At 42.1% G+C, this 27508-nt stretch overlaps 1 protein-coding gene across 1 annotated transcript in view; it reads right to left on the reverse strand.

Moving 5' to 3' along the window:
* Positions 1-9827: 9827 nt before the first annotated feature.
* The window catches only part of SYNPO2 (synaptopodin 2), a 105458-nt gene continuing 87777 nt past the window's right edge, over positions 9828-27508 (reverse strand). The window contains exon 5 of the mRNA XM_077300451.1: positions 9828-15828. Within this exon, the coding sequence (XP_077156566.1) occupies positions 15256-15828 (573 nt within the window). The 3' untranslated portion in view covers positions 9828-15255. The remainder of the gene's footprint in view (positions 15829-27508) is intronic.

Below are 27508 nucleotides of genomic sequence, written 5' to 3' on the forward strand. Positions count from 1 at the left end.
TTTGGGTTTCTCCTTAGAAGAAGAACTGTTTTTTGTACCCCACTTTTTACTACCCAATGGAGTCTCAAAGTGGCTTACAATAATGTTCTTCTCTCTACATTCTACAACATATATCCTGTGAAATATGTAAGGGCTGAGAGAGCTCTGAGAGAGCTGTGACTAGCACAGGGTCACCCAGCTAGCTGAATGTGGAAGAGTGGAGAATCAAGCCCAGTTCTCCAGATTAGAGGCTGCCGCTCTTAACTACTACACCAAACTGAACCTCCCATTTGACAGTGCAGGAGACTTCGCTGAAGACTGATCAGGCTCTGATAAGCTACATGGAGCCACTAGCAGGAAAAGGTTCCCATCCCTACCTGGAAGCTTCCAGGTCTACAGAGAAAACTCATGTGGAGTTAGGAGGTGAGATCTCTCCTCCGCCCATGAGACTGGCAAGGAAGGGACTTGGGAAGCTCAGATAATAAAACCCTGGGAACCACAATAGGACAGCCTTTATTTCAAGCCCCTCTGATTATTTTTCCAGCTCATTTGTAAAGAACAGGAGGCTTCAATCTGGCAACTGTGCCACTTTTGCTCTCTTTTAAGGCATCCCAAGCGGACAAGATTATGCAGGTCTGGAGACTGGCCTGAATGTCTTAAATTCACTCAACGGTGCCATCCACAGGCAGTCCAGGGACTCAGACACCAGGGATAGGGGAGTGCAGTGTTAGATCCGTGGTGGATCTTGTGGGTCAGTGACTCACAGACACTGGAATCGTTGCAGTTCTTTATTGATGCCAGAACGTGAAATAAGCTGTACCAAGACTGAAAAACCCACCCAGAACAACCCCACTTATATACCCAATTGACACAATAGACTCAGGTGTGGACGTGTGCCATTGGCCAGATTAGCACTGATTAGTTTAAACGGATTGGTCAGTTACGTGTCTGCTTGGATCCTGCCTTGGACCTCAAGCTCAGTCCTCAGCAGACCCACATACACAACATGCAGAAAGCATGATGGGAGAAATTCTAATGTCCAGGGGCCCCTATGACAAAGGGTGTATAGAAGGAATTCTCCCTCTCCTTTGTCTTCATTGTCACAAGATGCCTTCTGGAGGGGCTTATGTTATTTCACCCTGCAGAATGTCCATAGAGGACAACCCAGGGGTGTCTTGGATGTGCTGTTGGCTGGACACATCTACAACAGCGGTCCTCAAGCTAGCTCTGATATCAGGCTTTAGCTTTTTGAAAAAAAGTTACTGGAGTGTAACATCTCTTGCTTACTGAAGATGCAGTAGCTCCTGGGCCTGTGAATCGGTTTCTAATGCCTTTTCTGTCACTTACTATTTGACCTTGGGCAATTGACATCGTTTTTTCTCTCATGTTTAGATTGCAACAGCTATGCATTTAAAGGACTGTTGGGAGGTTTAATCAGCTGTTTATATGGTTAACTGTGTTCCAGCTATGACCGATTATGCACAGGCCGGAAAGGGCGGGCCAGTGCCTTCATGACAGTAGGGCTAATCCCTGGTTATGCATGATGCAGGCACCGTTTGGGCTCTCTCCTGACCCTGGCCCTTTAGGGCCTCTGATGGTCCACAGCAAGTGATTGCAGATTATTTTGCATTCCTTTTCTTGCCACAGTAGTCATTAGAGGCCCAGCCAGGACGGGCCTGTGCATAAGGAAAAAGCCAGCCCTTTGAGGCCTGGCTCCTCCCACACACCTACAGCATCCCTGCAGGGACACTAAATGCCCCATTCAGCTTTGCAGCACTGTGGAGCCAAATGGGGTGTTCCTAAACCCCCCATGATGGAGGAATAGTGGCATGCTGTTATTCTGCTATCTTGTGGTGAGACCCGTATGCCCCTCTTCCTCCTGTTGCTGCTGAGCAAGGCACAGTGGGCCTGTCCAGCCCCAGAGTTGTGCATGTGCGCACACAACTCTGAGGTGAACTGTGTGCACTGGAGGATTTCATCATGGGAAGAGGGGGGGCATGCTGCCCCACTGCAAGGAGCCAGCGACAGCCTGGTGTGGCTGCTGCTGTGCATAATCGGCCTATGTCCAACATAGCCCAGCAGAACCCTTGTGACTATGAATCAGGATTGGTAGCCTTTATTTCAGGCAAGGCTGTGTGACTAGCCCAAGGTCACTGTATCATTGCGCGAAATCAGGGGAGGAGAATGATGTAAACTGCTTTGGGTCCCAACTGGAGAGAATGGCCAAGTATTAAATTAAAGGTATTAAATAACTAACTAAATAAAATGCTACTGTGGGGATGGATACAGTGTCCTCTACCCCTAGAAACCCTATCTGAATACATGGCACACGTTTCCAAATAATGACCCTTTAAAAATTAACATGAAACCTCCCCTTGTAATAAACCAATGACTTGGCTCCATTTTTTGCCTTGGGATGCCTATCATAAGAAAACACTGTGTTAGAGGCTGGCTCTATGATGTGCATTGAATATTGTTTTAAAATGTTTAAATTGTGATGTCATCATAGAAAAAAATGTTAAACTTTGTAACTATATAAATTTTTACTTCTCTGAACATTGCATCAAACATTCTATAAAGTTTCTCCATCCACCCACCCAACAGTGCTTACACTGATGACAGTGTAAGCAGAGTGGGGAATGTGTCAGAAGGGGAAGTGACATAGCACTAGCAGTGAGCCCCCATCTTGGCGAGTGGAGGGTTGGGTGAAGCAAAGAGTATGCCTGTTGGAATGGCAGCCTACATCTCGACTTTACCTAGCCAAAGTGAATAAATAAGAACAGGCACCTGATTTCTTGCATTGGGTTGCACTACTATCACACAAGCCTGGTTAAGTAGAATGAATATATATTATACCATGTTGAATTTTAAAAAGCCCAACTAATATCTTTTATTATTATCATTAAGCTGGCTCTAATAAAAGCTCCGGGGAATGGTAGAGGACAGGAAGGCCTGGAGGATCATTGTCCATGGGGTCACGATGGGTCGGACACGACTTCGCACATAACAACAACAATAAAAGCTCATTGTCATTTTGGGATTTTATTGGGGACCAAGGCTACTGTAAGCTTTATAATCTTAGTGGCTTTGTGTTACAGGATATTACTGCCCTCTACAGTACAGAACTTGAGTTGTTGTAGCCTTTTGGCAGTCCTGAAACTGGCTTCTTATTCATTTGGCACTTGAACATTTCAGTACGCCAAGTAGCATTCTATACACAACAGCAAACATGAATATTCAGCTTGTTACGTATAAATATTGACTATAATATAATAATAAATGCTACAGAATATAATATTCAGTTGGTTGTGTGTTCTATAAAAGCATTTCAGTATTTTTCATTTTCAAAGCTGTTTTGCAGTTTTCAAAAGCATAATGGACAGTCTTGTTTGAATTTTGCATGAACTTGCATGAACAAAGATGGTGAGGGGTTTGGAGACCAAGACGTATGAAGAAAAGTTGGGGAAGCTTGGTCTGTTTAGCCTAGAGAGGAGATGACTGAGAGGGGATCTGATAACCATCTTCAAGTATTTAAAAGGGTGCCATATGGAGGATGGAACATCAAGAAAACAAAGATCATGGCATCCGGCCCTCTCAATTCCTGGCAAATAGATGGGGAAGAAATGGAGATATTGACAGATTTTATTTTCCTGGGCTCCAAGATCACTGCAGATGGGGACTGCAGCAAAGAAATTAAAAGAGGCTTGCTCCTGGGGAGGAAAGCTATGGCAAATCTAGACAGCATCCTAAAAAGCAGAGACATCACCCTGCCAACAAAAGTGCGTTTAGTCAAGGCTATGGTCTTCCCAGTTGCAATGTACGGCTGCGAAAGTTGGACCATAAAGAAGGCCGAGCGTCAAAGAATTGAGGCTTTTGAACTCTGGTTCTGGAGAAGACTCTTGCGAGTCCCTTGGACTGCAAGGCGAACAAACCGGTCAGTCCTAGAGGAGATCAACCCTGACTGCTCTTTAGAAGGCCAGATCCTGAAGATGAAACTCAAATACTTTGGCCACCTCATGAGAAGGAAGGACTCCCTGGAGAAGAGCCTAATGCTGGGAGCGATCGAGGGCAAAAGAAGAAGGGGATGACAGAGAATGAGGTAGCTGGATGGAGTCACTGAAGCAGTAGGTGCACACTTAAATGGACTCCGGGGAATGGTAGAGGACAGGAAGGCCTGGAGGATCATTGTCCATGGGGTCGTGATGGGTCGGACACAACTTCGCACATAACAATAACAACATGGAGGATGGAGCAGAATTGTTCTCTCTTGCCCTGGAGGGACAGACCAGAATGAATGGGATGAAATTAATTCCAAAGAAATTCCATCTAAACATCCGGAAGAAGTTCCTGACAGTTAGAGTGGTTTCTCAGTGGAACAGGCTTCCTCGGGAGGTGGTGGGTTCTCCATCTTTGGAAATTTTTAAACAGAGGCTAGATAGCCATCTGATGGAGAGGCTGATTCTGTGGAGGCAAAGAGGTGGCAGGTTACAGTAGATGAGCGATTGGGATGTGAGTGTCCTGCATAGTGCAGGGGGTTGATGACCCATGAGGTCCCTTCCAACTCTATTATTCTATCATCCTATGATTCCTTGTTCATGTCTACATCTGGGGCCATATTTCCCTACAGTGAGTCTGTGTTTGAATCTATCAAGGTCTCCTCAGTGCAAAGCACTGGATTCAAAGCAGAAAGTTCTTGAGTCCCAGTATGCATCAATCCTATTGGCACTCATTAGGGCCCAGGACTATGAACTAAGCTCTCCTTGATTTATAAGAAGTCTTCTCTTTATCTAGATCATTTCCAGTGGGTCTAGATTTCAAATTTCAAAGTAGTACTGATCTCAGCATCCTGAGATCAACAAAGAATGTTTATGTGCAGAATGACAGTTCTAGATACTGCAAACTATTATCTGTGATTCAACATGAAATCACAGTCATGCAGATATTTATCATCCCTGCAAATGCTACAGTAAATCTAGGTTTTAAATTATGTAAATGTTTATTAAAAAATGACCCTGCTGTCAACCTACATCCATGATGCAATCATTATATATCCTGGTTGTATGATTAAACCATTATGCTTACATATGGGACTTCTGTATTTCATCTGCCCCATGATGTAAAGTGCATTGGAAATGCAGCAGGAATGACTGTCATTCAAATATAACGTTTTCCAGCAATCCCTGAGTAGTGAGCTCAGATTAAAACTAAAGCTGGCCATTAATATCAGGAAATGGCTGATTAAATCTGAGAGGGCTTAACTTAACATCTTATTAACTACAGTGAAAAATGGTACCAATTTTAAAGCAATTCTACAATTATATGCAGTTACTGATAATGAAGAAACTCATCTACCCCACATCTTTATAACAAAGTTTGTGGCTAAATTGAGGCTCTTTATTCCTCTAAGGAAAATCAGAGCACTTTTGAAACCTAGGACAGTGACATAAAGTGGCAGACATTTTAATGATCTATATAGAATCAAAAAACCTTCTTTGAGGCATAATTAAGCCAAAACACTTGAATTTTAGCTGGACTTTATCCGAAGAAGAAGAAGAAGAAGAAGAAGAAGAAGAAGAAGAAGAAGAAGAAGAAGAAGAGAGCTGTTTTTTTATACCCCACTTTACACTATCCAAAGGAAACCCAAAGTGGCTTACAAACACCTTTCCCTTCCTCTCCCCACAACAGACATGTAGGTGAGGCTGAGAAAGCTTTAACAGAAACCGCTCTGTGAAAACACTGTAAGAGAACTGTGACTAACCTAAGGTCACACAGCTGGCTGCATGCAAAGAAGTGGAGAATTCAACCTAGGCAGAGTCTGCACTTTCTTTATTCCATTGTCAATCCTGTTGAATTCAGATCGCTTTGAACTTGGGTCTTCCTCTCCCCTCCCCCCACATTGAAACAGGAAAGTCTTCTGCACGTGGTTAGGGTAGTTCAGAAGGGGGGGAGCCAAGCCTCTTTCTTTCTTTTCTTGAAGGGGAGGGGTAGAGGAGCCAGGCAGGGAGCCTCTTTGTTTTCTTGGAGGGGGGGGGGAGAAGATTGAAAAAGGCAGAGGAGGGAGATAAAATCCAGGATCGACAGAAGTTGAGAGAAATTAGGGGCTTCTCCTTTAAGGCAAGCTTGTCACATGATCAGGTGTGGCCTATCACGGAGCTTGGTTTCCCAATCTGGATTTTAAAATATATTGAGCATTAAAAGCACTCCAAGATATTGCACAATAAAGGTAGGGTCACTCTGGATCAATCCTTCTTGCTGCAGAAGGAAATTTTAAATCACCCAAAATCCAAACGGAAATCGCATTCTGTGTAGACGGCAGGGGCTGCATCGATCTGCGGTTGGAATAAAAGCTCCGTGCAGTTTAAACCCTAGTACTCCAGATTACACACCACTGTCCTTAACCACAGTACCATGCTGGCCACCATGTCATGATGTGACGTGCCTTTAAGCTGCAGCTGATTTATGGAGATCCCATGATGCTTCAAGGCAGGAGATGTTTGGAGGTGGTTTTCCATTGCCTGCCTATTTTAAGTAACTCTGGAATTCCTTGGTGGTCTCCTATCAAAGATAGCAACTAGCAACCCTTCCTAACTTCTGAGATATGACAAGATCAGGCTAGTCTGAGCCATCCAAGTCAGGGTCAAAGCCATGTCTTTCATCTTAATTACTGTATGGATTATGGTCCTTGAGTATTCAATAAAATGTGACTTCTAAGTCAATATGCCACTTCCTTATTTGTCATATGTCTTTATGTCTGCCTACATGTGTGAAGGTAAAGGTAAAAGTATCCCCTGTGCAAGCACCGGGTCATGTCTGACCCTTGGGGTGACGCCCGCTAGCGTTTTCATGGCAGACTCAGTACGGGGTGGTTTGCCAGTGCCTTCCCCAGTCATTACCGTTTACCCCCCAGCAAGGATGGAAGGCTGAGTCAACCTTGAGACGGCTGCTGGGATCGAACTCCCAGCCTCATGGGCAGAGCTTTCAGACTGCATGTCTGCTGCCTTACCACTCTGCGCCACAAGAGGCTCTTAGTGCCTACATGTGTATACTCACACAAATGAACAGAGCAGCAGTATTATAAGAATTCTATTCCTTCCTATCTTTTATTCTTCTTTTAGTAGGCATTTACATTCAGTTTGGATTTTTTTCTCAAAGTATTAATCTTACATTTGTTCTTCTATAGGATTCAGGCTAGAAACCACCTTCAGTTCTGTAAGCAGACAGTTCAAATATCCCCTGCCACTGTTTCTACTGTTGAAAATGGGGCTTCCCCCTTGCCTTGCTCCCTCACAATGCAGAACAAATGCAGTTTAAAATGAATTCCTCCAGTGTGCATCAGACTGTGTGTCCAGTCACACACCCATGACCTGACATGTCAGGTGTATATATCTGAGCCCCATGTCATGAACTTGTTGTAATCTGTTTAGGACTCTGGGATTTCCACAGCATTGTATTTGTAATATGTCACACTGTTTTCAGTATGATTTGCTTGGGCTATGTAAGTGACTCATTATTTTCTTATAGTCTGAACTGAAATTGTGTTGTCTTTATATGGTATAGTAATGAACTAGAACAACACGGAAAATATTCTGTAAAAGATAAAGAACAAAGTCTAAAGTGCTGCTATATTTCAATGCCCAAAATGTCTCAGATGCTTAAACTCTTGATATAGCTCTATATAATTTTATTCTACTCTCATCTTTGAAAGACCTCAGACCAGTTTGTGCATGGCAGAATCCCATTCAGGCAGGCAAGGAGACAAAAATAACATTATTGTTTCTTCAGAATTGCAACATATGCACCCAGACCCATGGTTAATAGACATGGATTAATGTCACACATGTGACGTGTACTGGATTCTTCAGGAAAGGGTCTGAAGCGTGGGTTTTGTTTTGCTTTGTTTTTTAACAGGAGACATGCACTGTGGAAATGCTGTGGGAGTACAACCGCTTGTGCAATCAATCTGCCTACCTTCCTTCCTTTACATGGCTAGGGATGCTGTAAATGTTACAATGTCAAACTTACCCTGTTTAAAGGCGTTGGCCAGACATGAGCCAGTCACCCAGTCTGTTCACTTTGTGCTAAATGGCCACGAAACTTGTCATACAGGTTTGCATCATTGGGTTTCCCCCCCCTTCCCTTTCAGAAGCGAGCATGTGCTAAAGCACGGCCAATCCAAAAAGATCAGCAAAACTACTTAAATCAACCCTGAAGTGTATGGGTTTTGAAACACTATTTATTTACATTTTATGACTTTTTAAATTATATATAGCTGGATCCATGCAGAGAGCTCTCAGGTTCCCTGCACTATATGTCTGCTAAGCCACCAGAAGGCTTTAAGAACAAAGGTAATTTCTGTTCCATTCCCTTGAACTAGTGTTCTAATGATCTGTTTCCACATTTACAGATCTTTGCTGATTCTCTTCTTCCCATTATAATTCCCAAAAGCCTGATTCAGAGGATTGGTGAAGCATTAGGAATTATGTGGGAGGTATAGCAGAGGAGGGTTTGTGTGCATTTCTACCAGTTCTGTGACACTTGGGTGGCTTTTCAGGAGTCAGAGGGAACTGTAGTGGGAAGGTGGAATGAAATTATTGATTCTCTCACACCTGCTAAAACATGCATTTCCAATCCATTTCTGCAACAGTTTGCCATTTCACACGACAAAAACCCAGTTGCAAAGTGCATTGAAATGCATTATCTAGTATGTATCTAGTAGTATTATCTACTGATCAGGTTTGCAGATGACACCAAATTGGGAGGACTGGCAAACAGACAGAGTTCAGCGAGATCTGAACACAATGGAAAAATGGGCAAATGAGAACAAGATGCAATTTAATAAAGATAAGTGTAAAGTTCTGCATCTGGGTCAGAAAAATGAAAACCATACCTACTAGATGGGGGATACGCTTCTAGGTAACACTGTGTGTGAACAAGACCTTCGGGTACTTGTGGATTGTAAACTAAACATGAGCAGGCAGTGTGATGCAGCGGTAAAAAAGGCAAATGCCATTTTGGGCTGTATCAACAGGGGCATCACATCAAAATCACAAGATGTCATAGTCCCATTGTATACGGCACTGGTCAGACCACATCTGGAGTACTGTGTGCAGTTCTGGAGGCCTCACTTCAAGAAGGACGTAGATAAAATCGAAAGGATACAGAGGATGATCTGGGGCCAAGGTACCAAGCCCTATGAAGATAGGTTGAGGGACTTGGGAATGCTCAGCCTGGAGAAAAGGAGGTTGAGAGGGGACATGATAGCCCTCTTTAAGTATTTGAAAGGTTGTCACTTGGAGGAGGGCAGGATGCTGTTTTGGCTGCAGAGGAAAGGACACACAGTAATGGGTTTAAACTACAAGTACAACGATATAGGCTAGATATCAGGAAAAAAATTTTCACAGTCAGAGTAGTTCAGTGGAATAGGCTGCCTAAGGAGGTGGTGAGCTCCCCCTCACTGGCAGTCTTCAAGCAAAGGTTGGGTACACACTTTTCTTGGATGCTTTAGGATGCTTTGGGCTGATCCTGCGTTGAGCAGGGGGTTGGACTAGATGGCCTGTATGGCCCCTTCCAACTCTATGATTCTATGATTATATGATTCTATGTGTGAAATCACTCTGATTCGGGTCTCTGTATCCAACTCATTACCTTTGTCTATGAAGAATTGTCTGTTTTCTTTTGTTTACTGATAAGAATTGTCTCATTTTATACATTGACACATATTCTAATATTCTGCAGTACAGAATAAAATGGGCTAAGTTCTGAGTAGCCCTGCTTAGGCTTGCTATGTAAAGTTTTATTATTATTCAGTTTATGTCCCGGCAAGCATAAATTAGAATTAGGCCTTCTGCTTGATTGTTAAAATCATTTTATTAGGTAATACAATTTTTATGTCTCCACCATGCATTATAACAAGGCGTCGGTTCCCTGTCAACCGCTGGTGAAGCCAAAAATACAATTGTGTAACTATGATATAAATGTTACCTGTAATGCAAAGGCAGTGGTCATAGATATGCATTTTCACCAAAGCTCATCAAAGCAAACAGAAAAGCATCTTCTAAGATAAATACAGGAAGTTGACTTTTGTTAGTACATATTAAGACAGCAATCCTAAACACACACACCAAGAACTACAGCTGGATCAGCTCACAGGAATTCAGTGGAATCTCAGCAACTGAGTAAATGTGCTTCAGACTGCTGCTGGAATACAAAATCATGGATGTAAGAATCAAGTAGGAGCCAGAGTGGTCAATTCCATTCTAAGAAAAGCGACTGGCTTCCATTGAAGCTAATTAGCTTCCCAAGTTTAGCTTCCCATTAGTCAGCTCCGAATAACAGCTACCTAAATAATTCTGGAGTATTTACTGCGTTGGATGGTATGCCTGTTCACACAAGAGCACTCCAAAAATAAGAACTTAAGTGGAAACTCAGAATTCATTTAAAAATACATGTGTATCCCTCACAATAAATGTTCCCACAAGCATGACTGAGGAAAAAGGAAGTGTACAATGCAAGCAAAACAAAAAAGGGTGCAGTGTGGCCATCCCCAGGCATGTTGCAGCATGCATTACAACCCTTGCTACAGCTTCCTGTCTGTCCTATTTATGACGTCACAAAGTTATTTCAATAATAATCTCAAGAAAGCCATGTCTAGTATTTCCACACAGCAATGCAATAAATATATCCCCATTCCATGGTTTAAATAATCCTTCTGTTTTTCTTTCCTCAGTGTTTCCGTTCTTCTCTGGGGCCTTTAACTTTACTGTGATGGTCAATATGTGCAGCAGCCTGCTCACAGGCGTGGCTTGGGAGGGAGAGAATAATCACTTTCAGTGAGGGAATCCAGTGGACATAATCACTGTAGATAGGGAATTATGCCATGAATACTATATATATCACCCTTGAATCGGTAAGCATAGTCTCACCTGTCCACCTATAAGGATGGGAATTTCAATAATAATTTCCTGTTTCCTCTCTGATCTTCTGCAACTCTGCTTTTGTTTCAGCCAGTTTCACCTAAATAGTTTCTCCACTGACATTTCCCAAAATAATGGTATGTACCAATAAAAGGTGAACTTGCTTTATCTAAGCAAAACCTATTGCAAGAAGTTGCTAGTTGAAAAAAGCTTGTAAATCTGCTGCAAGGTCATCTAAGACCACTACACTGTAATGATAAAAAAAATTCCAGAAACATTTAAGCAGATCTCTTTGTAAGAGAATAGCTCCCTTGCTAATAGCTGAAATTGCTAGAACTTATTTTTCAGTGCAGAATAATAAACGTTTAAATTTGTTTCCCACTTTTATGGCACAGCAGTATTAAGCACCTTGATGTTTTTGCTTGTGGGTTTAGCATTCTTTTAAGACTATACTTTGAATGAATATATACACTAAAATATATTCCCTTGTTTTCTTGGCTGTATTTTATCATGGGTCAAGTACTGTGGGCCAACAAGGAGATGTTGAGGCCAGGGGAAAGTTTCTAAATAGTTATCTTCTGGATATTCCAGGTGTGGCTCTATTCCTCCCCCCCCCCCCAAGTGCTGCTCTATGTGGGAAGAGCTGCACATATTCTACCTAACACTCTGCACAAGCCTTCTTCCGGGTTGTTGGTGTTAACAACTACCATTAAGGGTCAAGAACTAGATCAGATTCCAGTGTGTGAGTCCAGCCAGCATTACAATATTGATAATAAGCCAGTGATTAGTATGCAAATAATTATAAGTCAGTCTTCTGATCAATGTAAAGGTTTTTCCATTGAGGAAGATCAACTCAACGCATTGCCAAAAAAATCTAACTGGGCTTGCGTTCCATGGATTTCATTGAGGTGGAACACACTTGACTTCCTCTGGCTTGTGTCCACTATTATTGTTTTGTTTTGACTTCAACACAGTAAAATTCAGCATGAAAAATAATTTTTGTCAGGCAAGGCTGAGCCAGATTTAAAATGGAGATGCCTCTGTTTCAGCTTGATTCGCTAGCATTTCCTATGCTGGCTCAGGTATCTACAATCAGAACTTCATAACAATGGCCTAGGTCATGATACATAACATTTATGGGTGCTCTTGTCTCTGATTAATTTTGAAATGCCTTGAATTTATAGAGGTAAAACACCCACTGAATTCTGTTGGCTCCATTCTGCACACAATGGATAAGGCACTTTTGATGCACTTTAAAAATAGATTTTCTGGTTGCACATAGGAAAATTCAGCTGCAAAAGCACACTGAAAAGTGTATTATCCAATTTGCAGAATGGGGATCTAAGAGGCTACAGTGCCCCCCCACAGAGGCTATGTAAATGGACGCTCACTATTTGTAACATTCCACACATATTCAGTCATATGCTAATTAGACATTATCTTCTGATTTTCTCATGATGTTCCTCTGATGTATCTTGTTTTGTGGTGTGTCATGGTGGACTCATAAAGAACAACTTTCAGGGCATTTCTCAGAACTCTTAGAGAACAGATGATGTGCCTAAAATGTTCCCAAAATACAACACTCTGTTCATTTCTTTTTGGGAATCCTCTTATGACAGGAAAGTAGCTGGAAGGAATTATTTATATTGAGACTGGATATTACATAATGCTTTTCCCCATGCAGCAATGGGTATCACACAAATATTTATGAAGAGTGCAATACACACATGACAGCTCTTTCAATACCAAGAAATAGAGAACAAGCATTTTCTACTTGGACACATTCTTGTTTTCTGGAAGCTGATAAATCATGATCAAAACTGAAACCTGACCTGATTATTTGTGATTCAATAGGGACCTGATTCCCTGCTACATTCAATCCTAAGTACATTTACTTGGAACTAAGTTCCCATACAGTATATTTCCAAACAATATACTTGAGGTTTCAGACACAGGCACAAAGATATTCACGGGAATTTAAAGATATACATATCCTTTCAGTGTTCTGTTAAATTTGTGGGCACTGGAACTGGATCATTTGGAGTAAAATATAGTTTGTATTGGTCTCATGTTGTTCGTTTGATTTAAACATTAGTCCTATTGATATATGTAAGATTTATAAATCAAATACCTGGTTACTTTACAGATTTTGATGGTCGTCTCTTCATTAAAACGGGATTAAAACCACTGTATGCTTACAATAAATCTACCTCTATACAAAAAAACAACGCTACATTCTTGCTGTATATCCTTATTTTTACCTCTTAATCAAAAGCTTCTGAAATATTCCATGACAAATACTCATTTGCTAGTGACACAAGAGTGTCACTCACTGCATGACTTGAGAGATCAACATTTCACAAACACACACTGTTGCTCAAGCCCGAAAGCTTGTATATGACATCAGTGTTGCAACATTCGCTTCTCTTTTGCTGAAATTTAAGACACTGCTTTCCACTTACACTATCCATCATATCGTTGGTCATTTTGAGGTCACCCTCAATCCTGTTGTGTTGAACATACTAGGAATGATTTCTTCATATTCCAAACCTTCCATAGTGCTTTCAAACACATGGTCGTGAGATTATCCTATCATGTTTATGAGTCATGAAAGAGATCCCATGCGGCTTGATAGTTTCTCATTATCCAAGTCTGTGCATAATCAAAACATTGGAGTAAATGGCTTATTGCCCGTAATAGATCAAATTGCTTCTAAGTTTCTACTTAATTGTTTAAAGACCCAACTACATACAACGCTGGAGTTCTGTGAATGGATACCCATGTTTATCCTCTGCAAGATTTAAATCAGGAGTCCCCAACTATGTTGAATCTCTGGATAATTTTGGAATTTTGAAAACTGGCATTGGGAGCACCACAATCAAATGACTGCCAGAAAGTAGGACCAGGAAGCTGTATCCAATTGGGTGCTTCCTATAGATACAAAGGTGATGCTATCTGGGCTCTTCTGAAACAGCTCCTACTCAAGAGAAGTGGAAGAAAGCCATGACTGGCTCTTTGTTTCAAAGAGATGGGCACCAGGAAACATACTGGCAAGTGCCATTGTGCTCATAGGCATTGTGTTAAGGGATCATTAGCTTAAAGCAGCCCGAGGAGCAATTCTATTGGAGAAACAGTGTAAAAGGGAAAGAAAAAATTGACCCTGATCTAGATTAAACCTTTCAGGGTTCCTTTTTAGGACCAAATTACACCTCTGGAGTTCCAATGTCACATATAGTTTGGCTACGAGTACTAAATCCTATTTAGTTTGATGAAAAATGGGGGGGGGGTCTTTACTTAATCAAAGTGAGAGTGTTTTATTTGCTAGAACTTAAGGACACATCAAAGAACTATCTTCATGTTTCATTAATTCCTTTGAAACTGAGGCTGTTCTCAGCACAGCTGCCTTTAGCTCTGAACTGGTCAATAGAATGAAGAAATCTGTGGGGTAAATTATAGGCTTGCAATATTCTGGAACAAGAACACTTAGCAGCATTGCTTCAAGGATTTAAACTTGGCTATGAGCAATATAATTATACATCATGTATGCTAATACATTAATATTTATTCTTTTGATCTGATATTTTCCTATAAATCCATATGGATGGTAAATGTAGCATGGTTTACTATCGAGCATAAAACAATTCTGCAAATACATGAAGCACATGTAGCACATGTTCAGTAACAGATGCTATAATAAGTAAAAGGTGAATCATCATTGGTCAAATTTGTCTTTTGGTTTTGAGGGCTACTGGGTGAGTACATTACAGTGGAGCCCAGTTTCAGTTTGCAAATCCTCAGTCATCCTCAGCCAGCTATTGATAGACAGAAACCTATGTATTCTAGGGGAAGTCAAAATGCCACAACTAAAATTATGCTTTAAGTTGATGATGACATTGGTGCTGAAAGAAGACCAGCAAATTATATAACAATGCAGAACATCCAGCAGTAGAGCTGGGTCTTTAACCAATTTTTGCCAGTTGAGGTTTAGAAAACTAAAAAGAATATTTTCAAGATTTGTAGGATTACATTCTAGGTAAAGGTTGAGTCCTTCAATGGTTGCAGTTTTCTCAACTGATGCTTTTACTTACAGGAGCAACTTCTTTTGGCTTATACAAATTTAGCAGAGGAGAAAGGAGAAAAAAAACTTAGGTGGGATGAAAACAGAATCCATGGTACAATGGATGAATTAGAGCCATCATGTGTGCTTTACTCTGCTCCAGCTCACTCTTGATCTCTTTAGCCAAGATGCTGTCAGGCCAACGAAAACCTACTCACACACCACTTTCCATATTCAATTCATTCTAGAATCTATTTGACTTGTAGAACTACAAAGAAGACAACTAAGATCATCTTTTTGTATTTCTCATGTTTGGCGTCTCCATCCCTTGGGATATGGATTATAGTTGGAATCAGCTACTGACAGACAGTAATCAGACCTTGAATCCATGGAGACCATGTCAGGATCAGTTCGGGCTCGTTGGCCATAATACGCATACTGCAGACGAGAACCACAATGCATAGAGGAGCTAGGCGCAGACATTGTGCTTTTTGCAGGGGATATGGCTGCAGAATGGCTTCTTCCAAATGCAGCTAGTTTAGCATGGGCACTTGGGGCAGGAGGCTGATACGCAACTTTTTGTTTCCAGTCATCTGGTGGTGCTGGCAGTGTTTTCCTACGAGCAGCTGAAACGACATTTACAACAATTGATTCTTGGATGGTTTGAGGGCCAAAGGCATCATCCACAAGGCCAAGAGGGGATTTAGCTGCTGCTTCCCAAGGAGTCAGCCTCTTCCCAGGCTTGTCAACTGCTGGAGGTGGTTTGCCAAAATAATCGGGAGCCGGTTGGAACGTCACAGGAGAAACAGGGGACATGGATTGCAAAGCTGTTGAAGGTGGCCATCCGGGGAGTGATAAGGACCGTTCTCCATCCTTTTCCTAGAAATGGCAAAATGTCAAATATAATTACATCTGCTGAATAGCAATGGGAGAGGCTTCTACATTAAAACACAAGGCTATTTTGCTTGCAACTTATAATGCAATTATAAAATAAATATGGGGCTTTCTAATTTTATAAAAATAACACATTATATGAACTAAGGTGAAAAATCCCAACTGTACTGAATCTCCACTAATATCACCCTACATCGTGGTGATTTCAAGTATCCTTTGGCACAGTTTTTTGGACAAAAGAGGATTCTCCTCCCCAATTAAATTTTAATAATTTACATTTACGAAGATTGAACAAATTTTGAAAACGCATGGCACCCACAGTGAGCTCAAATTCATGTCAGCCAATCAGATGCCACATAGAATTGTAATGTGTGAACGGGACCTCAGTTTGCATTTTGTCTCATCAGTTTTGTCAAACCTTCTGATTACTCAGGAAGAATTATATATTTCCCCTGCCTGCCATTGAAACATTTATTGATATGGGAACATCTACTGGTGCACCTCCTGGGACGGAAATGGGCACAGGCATGACATCCGCTGTCCCACCCCAGGGAGTATGCCAGTAGGAACGGTGGAGGCAGCAACAGTACCGGTGCCAGTGGAGCATGCCTTCATTGGGGGTGGGAGGTAGCACACTGCCTGAAGGGTGCCAGCTTTTCTGTCATGATGGCCAGCCAAGTGGACTGAGGCAAGGAAATGGTTGGAGCCTGTGCCAGAGCAAGGTGTCAGGCAAGTGAGGCAGTGGCAGGTGTGCAAGGAAAACCACAGCGTGGAAGCAGTGGAGGGAGGGAAGAATGGAATAAATGGGGAGGGGGCAAGAGAAGCAGGTAAGGGTCACCTTCCTGAGCCCACTTGAGAGTGCCCCTCCCATCACCTGCTTGCATTTCAAAGCCTCATCCCACATTCACTTCCTTTTCTTTTCTTACAAGTCTGTCCTCACTGACCCATTATGCACGGGGGTTTTAGCGCACATTCGGGGTGGAATGGCGGCGACTAAAATCACGGATAACGCACGGAGCCGGCTGCAACCGGCTGCAGCTTCGGTGCATGCCGCCGAAAAAGCCGCGTCAGTGAAACGCGGAAGAAAGCGCAGCTTCCGGGTGAGCGGGGCGCAACCAGAAGCGGCGCCCGGATCGGCGCGTGCATAATCGGTTACTCTGGGTTTTGCCGCCGTCGCGCCCCGCCCCGTGTATAACTGGTATGCGTCGCGTCTTCCCCCTCCGCGTTTTCCATGTGACCCGAAATCGCCGTTTCGGCGGCCGTGCATAATGGGCCACTGGGAGCTAAGACTAAATACCAGATGGTTGAATGGGTTTTTTGGCACCTTGTAGATCAGAGGGAATGGTATTTCTCTTTCTGTGTGAATCATGCTGCCTCCCCCATTGGCCTGCCCACCTCTCAGCCAGGCCCTTTGCCTGCCATTGATGCTTTTGGCTGTTCCGCTTCACCAACCACCAGGGTTTGCTGCAATCAGCATTCTGGTTCTTCATCCTTCCTGCTTCACCCTGGCCTGGCTGTTTCCTCAGCTCATCTCCCACTCAGGTCAGAATGACAACATCCATGCGGAGAGAGCCGAAGTGATATGGTCCCACCCAAGTAGGAATGGTCGTAGCAGGAACATGGCAATGGCGGCAGCTGGACCTCAGCACTTGCCCTTGCCAGCCACTGCTGCGCCCATTCATTCTGCGGTCATGGTCCTGAGCCCAGGTCTCCTCCTGCCTTCATGCCAGGATAAAGTAGCCAGTCCTAGGAGCGATTATGGCAGGTTATGTGTTCCCACATTGTCTGCAACAATCTGATTCTCATGCATTTTTTAATAAATAGGAGTGAAGAGTCTAAACTGTTACTCTAAACTATGAGTACAAAATTAAGGAGAGATTGTTATTCCAAGTGAAGGGATTAGGGCTGAGACTTGCATATGGTTTGATATTAAACTTTTGCAATTAGTTATCTTAAACTACTGTGTTTTCAGCTGTCTCCCAAAAAAACTTGTGATTCCTTGAAAGTTTATCAAGTATTCCTTAAAACAGTTTTGGCATAGAAGAGAGCTTCTCTGGAAGACAGCTTTCCCATCACTATCAATTCACTCTGCACTTATGCAACCACTTGGTAATGTTAGAGTTGTTTGAGGAGGGTCTCTCAATCCAAAAGAGGCAATTACTGTAAGCTTCAACATTTCTCCTCAGCAGGCTACATGAGCTCACTGGGCTCTCTAGATCCCTCTTTTCCGTACACAGGAAATCCACAGCAGATGTACAGGAGATCCTCAACACTTCATCTGCAATGGGCAGAATGAAGATTAAACAGCACCTCCACATTCACAGATAGCAAATGCCTGAATATCCGTGCTTTGAGGCAATAGCAGGGGAAGGCCTGTGGTAGACTGGCTATTGAGAGGCAGATGACCTCCCCATAGGCTGGTGAGAGATGCTGCTGTCACGAGCCAGTCACAATCATGACCGCTGATATTAGTTGATGGCCCCAGTCTTATGTGGGGCTGGCAGGAGCCTGTATTCCCTCCTTTCTCCCCTCTCGTGGGGGAGGATCATCCAGTCTACCCCTGCAAGAGGCCTTGGCCTATATGGCCTCTTTGTTGGCCCTGCAAGGCAGCTGGTCAGCTCCTGAATGAAACAGCATGCTGGACTAGATGGTCCTTTTCTTATGTTCTCACAATGTTTGAAAACAAGGGCCCTTAATATTTTCCTATTCCAGTCTATTGTTGTAATCAGTAAGAGGAAGCCAAGAAAGGAAGCAAAGAAATTCAACTCTATCATAAGGACAAAGAATTCCACAGTTCTTGAACACATCTTAAGCTGCCTTATCCTGAATCAGAACATTGTAAGTAAGTCCTATCTACTCAAGGTAAACCCTGTCTACTCAGATTTGCAGTGGCTCTCCAAAGCCTCAGGCAGAAGTCTTTCACATCATATACTCCCTCATCCTTTAACTAGGGGGCTTTCCGCACTCCTTCAAAATCGCACAATGGTTGCCAATTGAAATCACTACAGTTTTGCCATTATGCACAACGTCGTTGACAATCTGCCACACACCTGAAACCGATCCGCAAAAAGCGCTTCCTTGTAGCGCTTTCAGGGAAATCCCCAAAAGTGGATTCACCCTCCGGAAAGCGCTACACTCCTGCAACCAATCTGCAACACTAGCGGGAAAGTTCTGTGCATTACCATTGTTGTGGTTTCTACAAAGTCCCTCCCCCTGGCTCTCTCCTCTGATCTTCCGGCGAAGCGATCGCCATTTTTTTTTCTCCGAGCAAGCGGAGATCAAATCACCGGCAAGCCTTCGTTTACCCAGTGAGGCTTCCCCGGCTGCAGTCCCTCCCCAAAGCTCTTTACAGTCTCTTTACAGTCACTAAGCACAAACAACAGAGAAGCCCGTTTGCTGATGTAATTTCCCTTTATTTTTTACACTGTTTCGGTCGAAAATCGGGCCCGTGAGGGGGGGGGGATTTTTTTTTTCACTCGGGGGGAGCGTGGCAACGATGAAACGACAGCTCAAACACACCTGCCGGCTGGATGGGTCTCTCCGTTGCAACGAATCAACACATATTCGTTGCAATGAGTGTGTGTGTTTTTTTAAAAAAAACCTTTCTTAAAGGGAAAGGGGCTGTTTGGGAGCATGCTAACGGCTGCCCATTGGCTGCTTGACGGCCAGGGGCAGGACGAGCTCGGCAATAGCGCTTCCTTTCTAGCGATTTTTGCTGAGACCGGAAGCTTGTGGGAAACGATGGAAACGCAACTGGATTCCACTACAAAGTCAGGTATGCATAATGACGAATTCCACTATTTTAAATGGCGATTTTTCGTTCAGCAAACAATTTGCTACAAGGATCCCGGTGTGGAAAGCCCCTAGGAATTGAACCTGGGACATTCTTCATGCCAAGCAGATGCTCTACCATGGAACCAGAGCGCCTTTCAAAGACAAAGAATATTTAGAATGGGGGGTGGGGGCGGGATCTGTCTGTCTGTCTGTCTGTCTGTCCATCTGTGTGTCTTTTGTTCTTTCCTAAAGATACACTACTGTTCACCCATAAGACAGCTTTGCCTGCACTCCATCAGTATAAAAAACGAAGGTCTGCCCTTTGGTGCTTATGAACTTTGATTGTCATAATCAGTACAGTTACATAAGAAGTTGGTGTAATTAATTTCCATTTCATATATCCCTTTTTAATTATTTTCAGCAAACAGCCTATTTTCTGTAGTGAAAAGGCATTTAGCACTGCCACCTTCTGGAGACCAACACCAATATCACATGTGGATGACAAGAACAAGATGCTAAAGACATTTGATAACAGGTGCAGTTTATGTGCCTGTCAGGACTTCCATCATTTGACTATCAGTGGTTTCAGCCAGTGCTTCCCGGCCATGTTTTTCGGCCCCTTTTGCAAACGTCCTGAATCTTTTGGATCCTTTAAGTATAAACCCCCAAATGTTGCAGCTTATGTTGTATATTAAAAATATGATCATTAATTTATCATATTGTGATTCACAAATGCATAAAATATATACAAATATGCAGTTATTCTGTATTATAAATTAAATTGCAATTCAAAAACAATGGAATTTGTTGTTGGATCTTAAAAGCACAGAATTCACGGATTTGAACGATTTAGTGAAGGAACCTGCATCCACACTGTCATTTTTAATGGAATGTGAATTTGGATGCATATTTGAATGTGTATTCCCACCTTTGTTACACACAGAAATGAGGACATGTTCCAACATTGGTCCCCCTATGTACCAACTCACAAAAGGTTCAAAAAGTCACTGAAAAGGAAGGGGCACAATCTGTAGTTAACAATCAATCAATCAATAATAATAATAATAATCATTTTATTATTAATTATATTTATAATAATAATAATAATTATATTATTATTATTATATTTTTATTTATATCCCACCTCCCTCCAAAAGGATTAGCAATCCTTTCATTTCTCTTCCCTTGTACCACAAACATAATATAAAAATGGCATTTTGAGAACCAGCTTGCCAGATATGTGCTCCTGCATGGCTAATTTGTCCACATATACGTGAAGAATAGGCATCTTTCCAAAGCTGAATATTCCCACCTTGAAATATACTCAGTCTCTTTAAACATAAAAGAAACAAGACTTGAAGCAAATCCATCTGACACCTGTCCTTTTCAGGCCTCACAACATATTACCAGATCTAAGTAACTCAACCTCAGACTCATTAACTTCTTTCTGACTTCATATGTACCTTCAGCTATCTGGGGTGTGCATGTTTGAGTGTGGAGATGATCTTATACTGAAGACTCTGGTAGCAGGACTCTCATTCCCAAATTACTGGGTGAGTCCGAGATAGGTGCTAGCCTGATATTACTGATACTTGTTCCACAGTGCTGCTTCAATAATGCCTGAACTCTGTGGTGTAGCTTTTCTGTACAATGGATCCAGATGACCTGGAGCAAGTCACAGTCTGGGTGACCTGGGGCAAGTCACAGTCCTCAGAGCTCTTTGAGAATCCTTCTGGTAGTGAAAACTGAGATATAAAAAACAACTCTTCTTTTTCTTCTGCCTGGGAAGCCAGGCTAGCCACCAGCTTTTGTACCTATGAACAATTCATGTCAGTATTTGCAGTAACCAGGATTGCTAACTCTAAGTTGGGAAATTTCTGGAGATTTTGAGGGTGAAACTTGGGAACATCAGGGTCTGGGGAGGGGAGGGACCTCAGCAGGGTATAATGCCACAAAATCTACCCTGCACAGTAGACATTTTCTCCATTTCTCACCTAAGCAAAAATACAGCCAGACTGCTGCTACTCGACAGAGGACTCTTCCCACATAGAGAACAGGCTGATAGCATTGCTTTGAAGCAACCATCACTGACAGATCCTCAGGGCCACCACTGGTGGGGGGCATAGAGTTGCCACCTCCAGTTTGGGAAACTCTTCAAGACTCAGGAATAGAGCCTGAGGCAGTCAGAGGCGTCTGTGGGGTGCAATGTGATACAGTCTACCTTCCGAATACCCATTTTTCCCTGGTCTCACCCACAGCAGTGGCTCTTCAGGATCTCAGGCAGATCCTCTGAGGTGTTCTAAGTAGTGATGCCAGGGCTGACAAGATAAGCCATGTCTTCACGCAGCGGAAGCCACCGCAAAGGAAACTTTTCATTCTTGAACGTGTAGAAAGCGATCGTTCATTTCAATTTTTAAAGGGCAGTTCTCTGCAAAGCTGAAATCAGTGGGCTGCGTTGACTATTAGTTACTGTTATTCCTCCTAGTTTGGTGACAGATACACATGCGAGCTTGTAAGCGGAGGCCTGTGAATCTGGTTCATGTACCGAGCATAGGATAATCCAGGCACTTCTATAAATGCTAAATGATGACGATGGTGACTGGGAGCCTGACTGGGGGCATGGCTTGTCTAGATGCTTGCTAGTTGTGGCAGTTTGTGTTTGTGTTGGCATCAAATCTCATAGTGACCATTTCTTGCCTGTCAGTCTTTTGTGCTGCACCTTTCAGGTAGAAATGATAGTGAAGAATCCCTAAACATTATGGAAATAATGACCAAGGATTTTAACTTAAAGGGGAGAGGAAATTTCTATATGTCCCTCCGAGTCATAGGAGTACAGCAAAAATCTGGAATCACATGATGAAAACGTATCTTCCAAGGTTGGTTACTGGAACTGGTGCCATTGTCTCGTTCCCTGACATTCACACCTTTTCAGAACGCACAAGGAGAATCTTGCCTGAGAAACTGGAGCAGCTGGGCATCTCTGCAATCCAGACAGCATGTTCAGGCAAGGTCCTGGATATTGTGTGTAAGCATTTCTCTCTGTCACGGGCAGGCTTTCAGTTACAGGGATTTCCTTCCCAGAGCCTGCAGAGGACATGAATTCTTGCATACAGATCTCAACATTTTCTTTTTCAAAAAATAGATGATCTTGAGTTCTAGTATTCTGGGAGAGGGAGAAATTTTTTCTCCCTTCCTAGTCATCTCTTTTCTAAACTGCAAAGTCCCAAATTCTTTCCTCATAAGGAAGGTGCTCCAAACCTCTACTCATCATTTTCTGTACTTTTTCCAGATCTTGATGTCATTTTGAGATATAGTGACCAGACCTGTACACAGTAGTCCAACACAGGCTGCACCATAGATCCATAGAAGGGCATTGTAATATTGGCTGTTTTATTTTCAGTCCCTTTCCTAATAATTCCTAATATAAAGGTAAAGGTATCCCCTGTGCAAGCACCGAGTCATGTCTGACCCTCGGGGTGACGCCCTCTAGCGTTTTCATGGCAGACTCAATACGGGGTGGTTTGCCAGTGCCTTCCCCAGTCATTACCGTTTACTCCCCAGCAAGCTGGGTACTCATTTTACTGACCTCGGAAGGATGGAAGGCTGAGTCAACCTTGAGCTGGCTGCTGGGATTGAACTCCCAGCCTCATGGGCAAAGCTTTCAGACAGCTGCCTTACCACTCTGCGCCACAAGAGGCTCTAATTTCTAATATAGAGCTTACCTTTTTCACTGCTGTAGCACATTGGGTTGACACATTCATTGGACTATCCACTGACCTTAAGATTGTTTTCCCTCTCTTTCAGCAAGTTAACAACCTACTAGCCTATACTGGAAGTTGAAATGTTTTGCTCCAGTGTCATCTCCTTACACTTATCAACATTTATTTCATTTATTTTCATATTTATATACTGCCGCACTTCATTCAGACTCACAGCAGTTTACAATAGTTTTTCCATGAAGTGTTTTTTGTATGTTCCTAGATGGGCAGGCTGAACTTCAAATTCACATAAAGTGCTTTGTGCTGAGGAGATATACGATGGCTTTGATGGATGGAAATAATTTTATTTGGACCTGGTTTTATTTATTGGATCATGTGTAAAATGTCTCAGGTGCCTTCCCAACCACATGACACTTTCTATACCAACAAAGGCAAAATACATTTTTTAAAAAAGAAAGAAACCACACATATATGTAGCAGAAATGCCTTTGCAAATAAAATGTTTCCAGAAGTCATATATTATAAGGGGCCAATCTCCCATGGAAAGGAGTTCCACAGGGTTAATGCTACAGCATGAAAGTTTTGCACCATTTCCACCTAGAACTTGCTACAGTTAATGGGAGAATACTTCTCCAGGTAACCTTAATGAGCAGGAAAACTCCAAATGTTTAGTGTGTTTAGGAAACAGCACTCTGTAGCACTAAGATTGAGTAGTCCAAACCTACTCAGGGCCCCGGCCCTAAAGAAGTAAAATTGGCCTCAATCAGGGCCAGGGCTTTTTTAGCTCTTGCCCCAACCTGCTGGAACACTCTTCTTTATGAGATCAGGGCACTCCAGGACTTTAAACTGTTCCAGAAGACCTGTAAGAAAGAGCTGTTCCACCAGGCCTAGGGCTGAGGCTAGGAAAATAAGGCCAAATAGACTTGTGCTATCGAGGAAGGGTGGGATGCAAAATGAATTAATTATTAAAATTATTATTATTTATTAAAAATAAATTTCATTATTATTATTATATGTTTGCCTCCTTACCTGAAGATCTATCCAACCAAAGGAAATCTTTCCACACTGTACTGTCAGGAACAAATTTAATTAAGGGTAAGTGGCTTTTAAAAGATTTTTAAAACTTAAGTGTAACAATTCTGCAGGGCCTGCAAAAGGGAGCTTTTCCGCCAGGCATTTGGTTGCGGTTGACCAGGTCCACCATCTCCCACTGGGCCACCGAGCCTCCCTTCCATGAAACTTAACACCTTGAACCGACCAATCATGGGTCTATCAATATGTTGCAGCTATGAATTTATTGTTCTCACTGTTCATTATTGTTCTACTGTTATTTATGGTTAATGACATTTTCTGTACTTCCTGTTCCTATGTTTCACATGACCCACCCTGAGCCTCTGAGGAGGACAGTATTTAAATGCAATAAACAAACAAACAAACAAATAAATATTGTTTTCATACAAACTTCTATTTATTGTTTTAAAACCTGTTGTTAGTAAAGTTGCATCCCTTCATAATAAAATTTATTATTATTATTATTATTATTATTATTATTATTATTATTATTATTATTATTATTATTATTAAGCAACTGATAAATTGAAACCAAGACAGGAGTAATATATGATTTTTTTGTTTGTTTGCTGTCCATTCATTAGGCGATTGGCTGCACATTGCACCAACCAAACCTTCTAAAACATTTGCAAGGTCTGTTCCACATAAGATATATTATATTACTCAAAACAAGATGTTAGTGGGACATAGAGAGTAGATGTGGAATTGCAAGTGAGGGATTAGGGCACTAAGGGCTTATCAGCTGCAGCTTGTAAAAGGTTGTGTTTTTTTTTGCCAATGACACCATCAGCAACAATGCAGAATTCTTAGGCTGCTCTTAAGACTCCTTTATGGTAGTTCTCATCTGGCTAAAGGCTAAAATTTAAAGATGTTATCATCATCAATAATGTGAGACCTTCAAAGAAACATGAGTGGAGCTGTAGAATCAGTGAATATCATCATCATCATTAATGATGTAACTGTAAAACTGTAACCAAGAGACTTCAGTCTTGTGGTATAATGGAGGTGAACAATAGATTCACCTCCTTTCTTAGTTTTATCTCATTTTCTCTAATATGAGCAAACTGAATTATATAACAGTAGCAAAGAAAAGTCAACTATTGTTCAACATCTAACAATAACGGAACTCCTTCCTCCCCATCACTATCCATACACACATTACAAGAACTTAGCTAAAACAGAACTTTCATAACCACTACATTTTAGTAATCACATTCATTTAATGAACTTATGAACTCTGCTTTCTGTTTGTTTTATATTATTATGCATAAATTATTTTAGAATTAGCCTGTCAACTTCAACCAAGTATCAAGTCACAACATGTGACCAAGTTTAAATCAATCTTTGCAGAGATCTCTTTCCCTTTTTCTCTCTAGTATGACAAGATTCAAAGAAGAAGAGTTGGTTCTTCTATGCTGCTTTTCTTTACACAAAGTAGACTCAAAGTGGCTTACATTCACTTTCCCTTTCCTCTCCCCATAACAGACACCCTGTGAGGTGGGTGAGGCTGAGAGAGCCCTGATATCTGCTCAGTAAAAACAGCTTTATCAGCACCGTGATTATGAGCCCAAGGTCACCCAGCTGGCTGTGTGTGGGGGAGTGGGGAATCGTACCTGGCTTGCCAGATTAGAAGTTCGCACTCCTAACCACTACACCAAAGTAGTAGGTTTCTTGCTCCTTTATCAAATGGAAATTCTGCATGCAGGAGTTAGTAAAGTTGCATCCCTTCATATCAAAGGCGGTACACAACTATTTAACAGAAATAAATGGTTGCGGCCAGGTGGTACAATTCATCTAAAGTCAGAGCATGACCATTTGTGAGTCCCAAGTCATTACCGGAAGATCAATGATCTAGATAAAACTCTTGCACCATCCCTATTCTTAGACATTATCCAGCCCATCTTACCTCGAGCCTTTACAATGGCTACTGACTTTGTATAATCATATCAATACATCCATTAAACGGAGCCATTTTTCTGAGTTCTCCCATCATTTTTGTCTCTTCCTGCATCAATTGTTATAAGTAGAAGAAACTCTTTTTTTCTAAGACAACAAACTGGTGCGATTAAAGTTTCTTACAGGGTTGCTGTGAGAATAAAATGGAGGGGAAGGGATGTTGTAAGTTGTTTTGGGTCCCTACTGGGGAGGAAGAGGGAGTACAAATCATGTGAATAAATAAATAAATAAAATAATAAATATTATTTGGCAAGTCAATGGGATACTCCTGTGTTTGCTGGTATAGGATATCGGGCAGAGAAATTTATTGGATCATCTTTATCAGAAGTCGATGAGAGCATGTATGGGGGGAGGGTGGGCATCAGGACTGTAGTGCCACTGCCAAGTGATGTGTAAGCTGGCATCTAGAGTATCGGGTTCAAGAAAATAATTTTCTAGCCACATCATCATGCACAAAACCTTGGTAAGGCTGCTGTAGGGCGATTGTGAGTGACTGCGCCTCACACCACTTCTCCAGATATGGTCCTGGTCCTTTTTATTCCAAGGAATTTCCCTTCTTATTCTTTCCTGTGAAATTCCAAACGATCTAAAAACCATAGTGCTAGGGAAAAGATTTCCCTTAAAACATAATTTGCACTTTGGGGATTGCACTGCTACATCGCTTTAAAGCACAGAATTATTTCCCCATCTGTCAATACATTTACCTGGCCTTCTGTGTCTTCTGATAAACATTCCAGTAAATACATTGGGGAATTGTGTGAGGTTTGGTGTGAGACAAACGACTCTGCTTAAATGGGACTGACAGCCACCATCCACTGATGTCACTCAGGCTCCTGAGCAGCTGGTCATGGCTTTTAGTCATTCCTGCCCTAGGCCATATTTGAACAAGAGGTGAGAGGCACTGTATTCTGTTACCGATTCCCTTTGCAACCCATTCCCTGTGGAGTTAAAAACGAAAAGCATTTAAAACTCTCTTCTCGACACTGGAAGAGGACAGAGTTTCCCTGTGTCACGGCCATGATGTGGTGCTACAGTATGGTGCTATGCAAAAACGGACCTTACAAATCCCATTCCCAAACAAGATGGCTCGGAAAGTTATTTTGAAAAGGCCTTTCTCGTTCTGTTCGTCTAGTACCCAAACATTT

Source organism: Paroedura picta, chromosome 10, assembly GCF_049243985.1.
Source record: "Paroedura picta isolate Pp20150507F chromosome 10, Ppicta_v3.0, whole genome shotgun sequence".
Classification (NCBI taxonomy): domain Eukaryota; kingdom Metazoa; phylum Chordata; class Lepidosauria; order Squamata; family Gekkonidae; genus Paroedura; species Paroedura picta.